General features: G+C 36.5%; 1 protein-coding gene across 1 annotated transcript in view; it reads right to left on the reverse strand.

The window, feature by feature from the left end:
• N4BP2 (NEDD4 binding protein 2) overlaps positions 1-10,873 on the reverse strand; it is a gene marked incomplete at its 5' end in the record, with an annotated part of 17,416 nt that extends 6,543 nt beyond the window's left edge. Inside the window, 7 exons of the mRNA XM_010185461.1 lie at positions 429-547; positions 1,946-2,190; positions 3,187-3,229; positions 3,945-4,030; positions 5,381-7,698; positions 8,855-9,010; positions 10,797-10,873. Of these exons, the coding sequence (XP_010183763.1) occupies positions 429-547; positions 1,946-2,190; positions 3,187-3,229; positions 3,945-4,030; positions 5,381-7,698; positions 8,855-9,010; positions 10,797-10,873 (3,044 nt within the window). The remainder of the gene's footprint in view (positions 1-428; positions 548-1,945; positions 2,191-3,186; positions 3,230-3,944; positions 4,031-5,380; positions 7,699-8,854; positions 9,011-10,796) is intronic.
• Positions 10,874-12,050: the final 1,177 nt, after the last annotated feature.

The following is a 12,050-nucleotide window of genomic DNA, read 5'->3' on the forward strand; positions in this document are numbered from 1 at the left end:
GAGATGGCTCATTCCTTCAGAACTGCTGTAGTAACCAGGAAAGTACAACAGCTAGCATCAGCTGATACCATTTTCTGTGAATCCACTATTACCACCCCCACTAATTTCTCCCACTTGATTTAAACCTCAGCTCAGCAAATACAGCTCCACTGACAGCCAGTCAGAGGTCAACAGCCAGAGACATTCTTCTCCCAGTGAGATAAACTGGCTGCTCCCTGAAAAAAGAAATAAGTCTACACAGAGTTTTTATGCCCTTTTTGCTTTTAAGACCAGCTAGTTTTGTCTTTATTTAGACCTACAAAAGAAGTGTCCTAGTTTGGAAAAAGCCATTCTGGAGCAGTATCTTAGCTCTTAATATTTAAGACAGTAACTGTGCACTATAGTTTCACTGAGTACCATTTTTACAAAGAGCTTTAAAGATTTCTTACTTGTTGTCCATGAAGACATCCATTAAGAAATTTTGATTAATAGTTGGAAACATCTCAAATAGTTGCTTCTCTTTTAGTTTAGCAGCACAGTCCTTTCGAGCCATAGAAGGAATACGATTCTACCAAGAAGGCAAAGGAAACATATTACAAGTTCTTGATTAGAACAAAATATAGTAACAGCAGAGCAACTTCAACTTTACTATTATTTTTTAAGATTTGAAAAAAAATATACTCCATAGGTATGCACCCACAGCAACGACAACATGACAATATCAGCCTGCCACACTGATTTGATAAGAACAAAATAGGGACAAGTGAGCTGCACTCTGCAGTCATTTGAAGTTGCTTTTTTGGAGCTCCCTCGTAACTTGGATAAAGCAAAGTGAGGATTTTTTTTAGGAGGAATGCAAGTTTTGGAACGCATTCTCTGTTAGTCTATCTAGTCCAATGCTGGGCCTGGAGTGGAAACAACATTTAAGTATTAAACAGCGTAAAAGATTTTGCTTTGGTGAATCTGAAGCCATACCGTAATAAACATTCACATATGTGAAGTCATGCTGAGTAGAAAAGATAATTATAGCCCAGAATAAATCAGACTGATCATTCCAATACTCAAATTTAAATTTAAAAAAACAAAAAAAGAGGTCAAAACAAAGCCAAGCTCCATGAATACAAACTGAAAATAAAGCTGCAGACATCACAGTTATTATTGTCAGTACATAAGTAATGATAATGTTATTATTATTATAACATGCAGTTCAAAGAAAAAATCCATAAGCCACTCTTCGGAATTACTGGCTAATCCACCCAACTTTCCATACCAGTAGAAACAAGCTTCCCTTTTTTAGGACAGCTACTTATCAGAGACAACTAAAAACGCCTGTTCTGAACAGCTGCCAGGCAGCAGAGGGCAGCACGATGCACACACCACCCAGACAGGGTGTGGGAACTACGTGGGAGATGTAGAATTATAAAAATATTTTTTAAAATTACTATCATCTGACAAGTGAGTACATAAACCTGTTTGAGATTAACCTCAAGTACTTCTTTTAATGTCCTGTTAGGAATGTTGTGGGTTCTCCTTACAAAGAAATACTAAAATTAATTCAATCCACGTCTAAACAAACAAGGCACGGAGCTATGTAAGAACTTTCTTTGATCACACTTTCCCAATAAAAAGTGCAGGAAATCACACCAATCAGATTATCTCTGTTTTTAGGTGAGCAATCAAAAAGCAACTCAGTCAAATACAAATGCTAACCTGTGTAATGAAATGCATCATGATCTGTTAGTGAAACAATCAAAATATTACATTTTGAGATTCATTGTTTAAAAACAGAAACATCTACCACGAGCAACTCTCGTATCATAGTAATCAACAGTACTAATTGCCATGCATTTGTCTCATGAATTTGGGCTGTAATCGGCAGCACAAAGATGAGTCACCAGATAAGACATATTATGCTTCATTAATAGTAACTAATTTAAACTACATAAAAAACTGGTGCTATCCATACCAGGTCTTGCTTCTTCTGCATAGCTATTTCTTCAGAAATTATTTGTCTGAGAGAAACTTTCTGAATCTGAGCATTCCAGTGATCCATAAAAGGAAAAACATCTGATGTTGCTGGTTTTTCAGTCTGTATGTCATCAGTTGAGCCTGAAACCCAGCTCGTTTTTTTCTTCTGCATTTTACTGTCTGCATTCTGAGATAACAGCACTTCTGAGTCATCTGTATCTATCTGCTGAATCACAGTAGGACCTTTAGAAGCGAAAAAAAAAAAAAAATCAGGTGACAATTAAAACAATTATTAGCTTATTTATACAATTAAAGCCAAAATAGTTTAAACTAGATAGTTTGAGTTTTGTTAAAACAATATTATTAATGCTAACCCAGAAAACAACACAGTTTTTACCTTCCTCACTTCTATTTTCTGAAGACTGACTGATGATCTTTATATATTTTGTAAAACAAAAGCAAAACCATCAGACTTCCTCACCAAGTTTTTAAGGCCAAGACATCTTACAGCTGTGAACTATATATACGTTAAGTGGGAAGGTTCATTTGAGAAGAAGAGAATTACTGACTTATGTGTTTACATGTTTACTTGCCTTTCCTCTACAACTTAAGGACAGATGCTTAACAATTAGAGTTAATGCTAACAGCACTGTTTGGGCATTCCAGTGGAGAGTTTACAACCACACTGCAACCCAAGTCTTCACGTGGTCCCGTGCAAGAGCAGTGGGTTTCTGCTGCAGAGGGACATTTCTAGGAGCTGAATAAAAACTGGATTTCTAGAGACTGTAACAGTTTTTGAACACGGCCATACATCCTCCTGCTACAATCAGCATCTCTGACACGGACAACATGTGAAGTTGTATTCCTGACCTCCTTCCCTCACCTGCAGAAATCTTATTCTGCCTGTAATTCTCTGGCCACGCTTTTTCTTGCCACAGAGATTAAAGAAGTCCTACCAAACAGCTGCCTGATCCAGCCAGAGCTTCTCTGAAGTACACAGAATGATAGGCTTTTTGCTTGCATCTACCTGGGACTAGTGATTCTGTTTATAATTAGCTTCTTTTTTCCCCCCAACATCTCTGTAAGAACATGGTGAATGGAACAAAGGACAATAAATAAAAGCTTAGCGTAATAAATTAATCTATCATTTTTCAATAGGCAGAATATTTGCACCCTTACTGAAGTATTTTTATATTTTTCTAGAATTATTTTTACAATTAAGAGAAATACATAACATACCTTCTGCTGACAACTTACATGATTCATCTCTCCTCTGACGCTTCTAAATAAAAATAGTAAAACCATGAATGTTATAAGTAAGCTATAAATTCTGCAGTGAAACTTCACAAGTGTTAGCTTCTAAGTAAACCAGCTTCAAAATAATGTCTCATGGTATTTCTCAAAGATTGAATGTTTTAAAATGAATTTATTTAAGAACAATAATTACAAAGTGAAGTTTAAAAGACAGATCCTTTCAAAAACACATCATACTAGAGGAACATACCCCACTGCTAAGATTTCACAACCCTAATTAGATAAACCAAACAAAAATTTAGTTAAAAAGCATTCAGAGTTTCATACAGCTATGAAGGAATGGAGATTAGATAACTCAATTAATGTACATGGAGATGTTTTATATACATAATTATTTATAAAAGAATTCTTCTTACATGTCAAAGTCAGTAATGATTTATGGCCAGTTGAATTTTTGATCAATTTTGTAGTAAAATGGTGCATTATGGTCCTTCTTTTTTAATAATCTTCGTTTTGTGATGAGGCACTCATGACAGTTTTTTCATCCCTTAAACTGTCTTTCAACAGCTCTGATGATTGACACGCTTGTATATGCCACATATTTTACAAACTACTATTCTATTTCATCATCGTTCTTGCAAAGACTTTTCTATCTTACACGTTTGGACCAACACATAAGGAAACAAATGGTCTGATAAAGCGCAAGCATGCCATACCATATCATAAGCAAGAAATCTACTAACCAGAATAGATTCTTTCCATTTTTCATGAATTACTCTTGCCAAATTCAGATCAATATGAACCACACAATCCTCAACAGTTAGTGATCCTTATGGAAGAAAGAAAATATATTCATTAAAGCATTCCATAAAAACTTATCTCAGCAATTAAAGTACAGTAGCCTAGACTTAATTTGAGTTCTGGAGATTCTGCACAAACTGTCATGCCTGAAAAAACTTCAGCATTTGCCAAGTTAAAAAAAAAAAGCCATTCCACGCAGAATTCATTATCTGGTGTTCAAAAAACACAGAAAGGGTATGAAAAAACAACTTCACATTAATTTTCTCTTGTTGAAATATGACTCCCTGGACAACTGCATTTTTCTGCCATTTCTTCATGTTTTCTAGCAGACCCTGCTTTTACAAAGCCACTGTTAATTTACAATCACAGTTTCATTTGTGAAACTCTGATTCTCCGATTTTATTGCAATCCACAGGCAACACAACAGTCTCGTCACTGCCCAACAGCAGTCACATCCCTCCTCTCAAACACACAAGCTCAGAGAAGCAAACTCCAAGTATCCCTTCTAACCTTAAAGGAAATTGCAGGAATTATCATGGTATCATAATGATACATCTTTTCCATAAAAGATCTTTCTGATATTGTTTCTCAACCTTTCAAAAATAAAAGGGCAAAAAGTACATATGTATCAAATAAAAAAGCAGGGCATATTTCAGACACAATAAAACAGCCTTCTACTATCAACATTTTTTTGGCGGAAGTAGGTATGGAAGGCAAAGAGGTCAGCAACCAAACCCACCAATAGATCAGGTATCCAGAATTTCACATCAAGTAATCTTCAGGAGAAGAGAGAAGGAAGGGGGGGGATCATCAAACAAGCTATACATTCCTTGCATTTTCTTCCTTTTTCTATCAGTAATGTTTGTTCAAGCTGCTTATGGCTTCCTTCATGATACTCTCAGCAGACAAGTCTGTTTTCATCCTTTAGGTATTGCTGCACTTTATTGTCTCTATCTTCTCTCTGAAGCCTTCATCATCTTCTTCCCCAATTTAACTGATCTCTAAAGCTTTCTTTTTGCTTTCTTTTTTCTTAACTAGTCATAGTTTGAATCTTCCTCATCATCTTACTATCTCTTCAGAGTTTGGAGCCTGTTGCTCAAAACGCAAATAAGCCAATATATTTTCTTATGTTTTAAAGTACCCACATATACAAAAAAGCCGAAGGCAGAAGGTAGCACTACTACATTTACATTTTTTACCATGCTTAGTTCAGTACCATTTCTGGATTAACAAAAGCATACAGCAGTATCACAAAGAATTGTGCAAATCTGTTACCTAAAAATCAGGCATGAAGGAAAAAAAGCACAGGGAAAGAAAGCAAGCTTTTCTTGCACAAACTGAGTTTTTCATAAAAACATGGATATAATTATGTCCATACCTGCATCAATGCCAACAGGCCCAAATATTTCTTTTAATTGGAGTGCCAGTTCAGGAGGCAATGTTAGTTCTAAGCAATCTATACTGAAGGCTGCACGTGATGCTGGTATAGGGCTTTGTATCTTGGGTTTAGTTTCATCCCAGCTTGGAGTCTCAGTGTCTTCTTCACCATGTATCTCCCTGGAGCTCCCCTGGGTTTCCTTCTTTGACTCCAGTTCTTTACCACTACCAGGACCCACCAGATGTGCATGATCCATTTCAGCAGTCACTTTGGAATTCTCTGCATTGCTTTCTGATGGGTTACTGTCACTTTTGTTATTTAATTCCAATTTCAAATTGGTAGAAGTTGTGTTAAGACTGTGAGGCAGAGTCATGGGTAGACATAAACCTGCATCAAGTTGTGAGACTGATGGCTGATTTACAGTTTCTTCAACAGGACTCTCACACTCCATCTTCTGCGTTTCTGAAGCACATGGCTCAATGCTACCTGCTGCGGAGCTGCCTGTATCACTTCTAGGGGCTGCATCCCCAGAATTTTTCGGTTCTGCCGAATCTTTCACTGAAGTAATAGTCAACGAGTCAGACACATTAGCATCTGTCGCAGTTGCCTTGGTAGCCCTACTTTCTGCAGTGCTGAGTGATGATTCCTTCTCTTCTGAAGGCTCAGAGATATCACCAGTCCCAATTATTTGTGGTGTTTGCTCACAGTCTTTGAGATGCTCACCATAGTTTGTAGTTGCCTTAAAATCAAGGTCTGTGACAACTGGCTCAGCTTCTCTTACTTGAAAGCATTCGGTATCAACATCTTCGCATAACTTTTCATCAGAGTCTAACAGCAGACCAGTGGCCCAGTCTATGTCTTTGTTACATCTTTCATACAGATCTTTCAGAGCTTCAAATGAAACAGAATCAAAGAGTTTACACAGCATATTTAGTTTTTCAGACTCATCAATATTGGTAAGTTCATTTTCTTCCACAAATGTACTTCTGTCATACATAACTCGATATGGTATTTCTTCCTGAGAATCTGAGGCATTATCTACGTCTTTGGGTTTGAAGCCATCTAGTCTGCCATACAAAACTTTGGTAGTCTCAGGAAAAAGCATTTTCTTTTCTAATCGCCACAGGAGAGCAAAGTCCTGTGATTCAGTCTGTGAATGACTACTTTTCTGTCTACATGAGCATGTGTCATGTTTCTCTTCCGTTGTGTTGAGCATAGACAAGTGTTCCTCTTCTTTGGGATGAGACAAGTTGTTGTTTGTAAAAGTGAGGGCTAATTTGTGATGTTTCCTCATTCTCTTAATTTGCTGGGGTTTTTTCTCACCTACTGTTTCACTAGCTACTGTTTCAGGTTGGTGAATATGCAAACTCTTTGTATCCGGTTGCTCAGTGCTGTTCACAGGTGTCCCACGAAGCACATCTACAGTCTCAAGAGCATTTCTATTAATGTCATCTTCAGTATTTCTACCTTCATCAGACTGATTCAGACTTGTCTTTCTCATTCTCCTTGACCTTTGCTGTCTCTGTTCTAATGATCCTGAGACAGGCCAATGTCCCATCATTTGCAATTCCAGTGTAACTTTATCTGAACTAAAAGAGGAAAAGGTAGAGGCTCGATTTTCTTCCTCATGTCCTTTTTCTACAGTACAGGTCCCAGGCAGGCCCACTTTCTCTTTACCTAACTCAGGATGCTGCTGACTGGGAGTTTTACCTTCCTTGTCGCTCTTTAGAGATTTTTCTAGTTTTCTAGCTCTTTTGACTCTCTGTCCCATGGTTTGTTCTACAGGCCAGTCACCCAGAAAGTTCAGTAATTCTGGTTTTCCTGACTTGTCAAAAGGTGAACTGCTCTGTTCCAGTATATTACTACTTTGTGTTGACTTTGGTTCTGTACATATGTCACCGGATTTTTCAACTTCAGTCTGAACTTTGAGAATGTTGTTATCACTGTGTTCAACTCCTTCTGTATGCAAGCACACAATCTCTTCCGTCATGGTCACATCAACCTTATCCATTTCTATTTCAGTGTTTTTTTCTATTTTTTCTTCCCTTTCTTCTTTCTTCTCCAAAGGCAGCTCTTTTTCTAAGCAATCTGATAAAGAAACATCCAAGTTGTCTTGAACAGTGCTGTTCTGAGAATTGTGTTCCACTGAGTTATTTCCCATTTCTTTTTCCTTTTTCTGAAAATGTTCAGGATCACAGTTACTTTCTAACGCTAGAGAAGTACTGGGAAAAGGTCTATCACCTTCAGCTAATTCAAGAGGTTCCGCATCGGAAGCAAAAGACTTTTCTTCCTTTACATCAGAATGTGCCTCTCTCCTTCTGAAACACAAATTAGAATGGAAGGTAAACCCATTTCAAGCCTTCTTAAAGCACTTCTCCATATTTTTAATTTTGGCTTGGCTATTTTCAAATTACAGACCAGAAACCACCTTTTAGGACACTAATCCTCCAGATACAGAACTCTAGCGAGAGGAAAATGTATTTAAGACAACTTAGTCCTAACCTCAACGCTTCTTTACAAAAAAGAAGGAGATAAGCAAAGTGGAGCTTTCCTTGGTAAGTATCCCTTTTTTACTTCAGCATGGGGCTATGAATACTTTCTCAGGAGTCTATTTTTCCCCATTTTCAGCATTCAGGTATGTACTGAAGCACTCTGCTGCCAGACATTTCCTCCTTCAGATCAGCAAACCTGGTAAATATGCTTTTATTAAATGGCTGTTGCTCTCTCCTGATGGATCAATGCTAAAGAAAATCTAGAACCAACTAGGAGAGGATGTGCCATTTCTTGTCATACCGTTTTTCATGATCAATTTCATTCAGTTAATTATCAGTGCCCATTTCATTTCAAATACATTGAATATGCAAACCCAAATGAAATAACTACAATAAAATCTGATTTCCTATTAATTATTATAATGCATATACAGCATTATTAAGATTAGCCACTACAAACCAGTCATGTAAACAAACAACAGAAATCTAGACAAGTCTAAATTAAGTATACTCAAGACTCAAAGATAACTCCTTACTACTGCATGAAGAATTCACCTTCTACCACAAAGACATCATCTAACACCAACACACAGACTCTGAAATAGTAATTTGCTTGTACTTGGGACTACACTCTGAAAAGCATTTTATAGATTTTAAGTGGTATTTTTGTATCTACAACATACATCTAACAGCACATTTCTAAGATAAGAGAAAGTGAATCAAGATTGTTTTATTGAAAAGAAACACACGGCAATGCTGGGAGGTTTTCAAAAAAGCATTGGAAAGTTGACTAGATCCATTGACTGCTTATTTCCAGAAATCTGGAAATTTTAAAAAATTAAGAAAACTATGTATTATATTTATTTTAACTATATTTTTTAAGTGCATGCACTGTTCAACAGCATTATCCAGGTTCCATTGCTAAGAAGTTTGAATTTTTAGCCTTTTATTTGAAACTGCAAAGCTAGTAAAAGAATCTAACCTAGGGCTTTCCTCCTGACAAGGATCATCACTCCAGCCAGTAGCTTCTGATCTGTCTGGGACTGAGGAATCCAATACTGAACTAACAGTAAGGCAGCGTTCATACCGTTCCAACATTCTTTTAATCTTTTCCTTAGACACACCATGAATGTTTCGCCTGTGAATTTAAAAAAAAAAAAGTAAAAGAAACATTTCAGATGTGGATATTACAATGAGAGAAGACAATAATTTAATAACAAATTAATTATAGTAAGTTTACAGCAAGACTAACCAGAAAATTCAGGGAGTGAGGGCAAAAGCTGTGAAACAGTAATTCTTTCTGTATCGGTGTGCTAAGGCATTCTGAACAGGGTATCCCAGCCAAACTGCTGCTCCACTTGGCTTCTCCACCCCACCTGGCGGCCTTGTTCTGCAATACGCTGTTCTGCTTAATACCAAAATCTGAAACTGCACCAATAGTGCATCTTCTTCAAATACGTATCAGAAAGATGCCATATCAGATACTGACAGTGATGTAGGATTTAAAACTGGGTACGGAAGATAATCTGAATTCGACCTTCCTTCTCTGTTTTTGCTCAACTAATAACTTTTAGAGACTTAAGGAAAACCCACAGTTTATTTACTGCAATTGGACACCCTTCAGCCAGAAATTTTCACTGGCTCTGTTAAACACCGACTAGTAATGTGCTCTGCAGCAGTTCCACTTGAACAAGTAAATCCTGCCAATGATGGCAAAACAGAAACTGAAGGTACAGAAGAATATGTTTAAGTTCTCTTTTAGGAAAGAAAGCTAAGCATGCAAATTCAGATGACAATAGATTATGATGAAATCTCAAAATAACATATATTCAAAGGAACCTCTGGAGGTCACATAGTCCAACCTCCTACTCAGAGGAGGTACAGCTAGATCAGGTTGCCCAGACTTGCTCTGTCAGATTTTGAATATCCCCAGTGATGAAAAGTCTACAAACACTCTAGACAAATTCTTTCAGTGCCAGACCACCCTCAAAGTAAGTTTTGGGGTTTTTTTGCTTTTATGTAATAAAAATTTTCAGAGTTCCAACTTGCTTAGGTTTGTTTTGTCCTATCCCCACAATTCTCAGATCTTTTTTGTCTTCTCTACAACCTCTCAAAACGTAGCTGAAGACAACAATACGATCCTTCCTTAACATTCTCTTCTTAAGACTGAACAAACTACTCTTGCTCAATTCAGCATCATCTGCAAATCTGCTGAAAGTGCGCTCTGTCCCAACATCCAAGTCATAAAAAAGTCATTAAATAGTAGTGGCCCTAGTATTCATCTTAGAGGGACATCAGCCTCCTCTTGGACTTCAAACCACTGGTTACACCCTTTGAACCCAGCATCCAGTCAATTTTCTAGCTACTTTATCATTCACTTACATACAGTTTAACTCTTGTCTATTTTGGCTCTAAATAATGGCTCTATGACTGTGTAGAAGGGCGTGCTAAAGAAGGTATAAACATCAATGGGTTTGTTCCTCTCAGGCCAAGAGGTGCCTTAAACTCAGTGACAGCAGAAACATTTCAAGTAAGGCAACAGATCTGCTTGATTCAAAACCAGCCTCAATCTGATACCATTTTTGCAGCTTCATAAACCCAGAGGAGCAGTCACTGTACATTTAATGCAAAAGAAGAACTACACTCATGAAAAATTATATTATACTATCGCTAATAGTATATTTTGTATGTAATTAGAATAAAATGACAGAAAAATAATCTCATAAATACACATTAAAAAATCCCACAAAAGTTAATACTGTAGGAAAAAAATTATGTAAAAGCTACTTATTATAGCAAAAATCTTGACTGCTATCTTGCTACTTCACCAGCCACTGTATTAAGTAATACCTTTTGAAAAATCATTGCATATCTTTCATAGTCTATGGAACTATCTACTATGATATTTTCCTTTACATTCTTACCTTTCAAGTTCCTTTGGTTTAAACTTCCACCAAGTGTCTGGTTCTCGGAACATGACTTTGTATTTGAACTGCTGAGCCTGAATAAAACATACAAAGCAGAACAAGCTACATCACCTAATTTTTATTTCTCTGAAAAAGTGCACAACTTGTATATAGCCTGCTTCTTTAAAGCTATTTCTCATATTTTTTGAAACCAATTAAACATTTGAAATAACATACTTTTGTTCAGTGTTTCACTTCTTATTATATAAATGAAGATTTTAAAAAACATGTATATGCATCTTTCACTGTAAAATCAAATGTGTGTCACAATCATAGAAAAAAAAAATTTTCTATTTTCTATAATCCTGTTAAATGTTCTGCCTCCTTTGAGTCAAGACTGCAGAACATCTCCTCTTTCCAGGTATAGTATGCACATGCCTACATTTCTCCAAAGAGAAAAGCTGACTGCTTACATTCAAAGCTGAGCAGATGCGAGCCAGTTCCAAACCAAGCAAATCAGTTACACTACCACAGCTATTGTGGACAGCTTTCCTGCCATATGGGAAAACTCGAGTGTACTGCAAATAAATAGTCCCTACATGGACTAGTCTCCTCATGACAGAAAAGGAGCCAAAAGTCTAACCAGGAGAAACACTGAGCACTGTGACATTTTTAGCTGTTACTGTTTTCAGAAAAAATTCTTACCACCTTACCAAACCCTGCCAACCAAAACTTCCTGGGAGAACTTTTGCTGTATCTTTATTTCAGTATACAGCAAAATCAGGAACTTAATTTATAAAAGAACTGTTAATCTGAGAATTGTTAATAAATGCAAGAATAATAAGGTAAAAATTTTATTAATAAAAATTATCTGTGTTAAGTTCCCCAGTTCACCAATCCATTAATACATGCAGCATATGTAGACTGTCAGTTCTACATTCTACACTCTCTGATGTGTTTTTATATCATGGTAGAAGAAATCCCATATCTACTTTATATTATTTCTTCCAATATATTATTTCTGTTAATCAGAACCATTTTTATAAAATAATGCAGCTCCATAAGCCTAAGAAAATTGTACTAAATAAAAGCTGGTCGCTTTTAGTCAATAAAAGCACTACACTACTAACATAAAATAGTGCTGGTGCATTATTTTGATTATATCATTTCAATAAAAATAAAGTAAATTTGCATAACTTCACAGAATATTAAGAGTTGGAAGGGATCTCCAGGAAGGGATTGCCCCTCAGTTCAAGGACAGGGAACTGCTGG

This window comes from Mesitornis unicolor, unplaced genomic scaffold (genome assembly GCF_000695765.1).
Source record: "Mesitornis unicolor isolate BGI_N332 unplaced genomic scaffold, ASM69576v1 scaffold8495, whole genome shotgun sequence".
NCBI lineage: Eukaryota > Metazoa > Chordata > Aves > Mesitornithiformes > Mesitornithidae > Mesitornis > Mesitornis unicolor.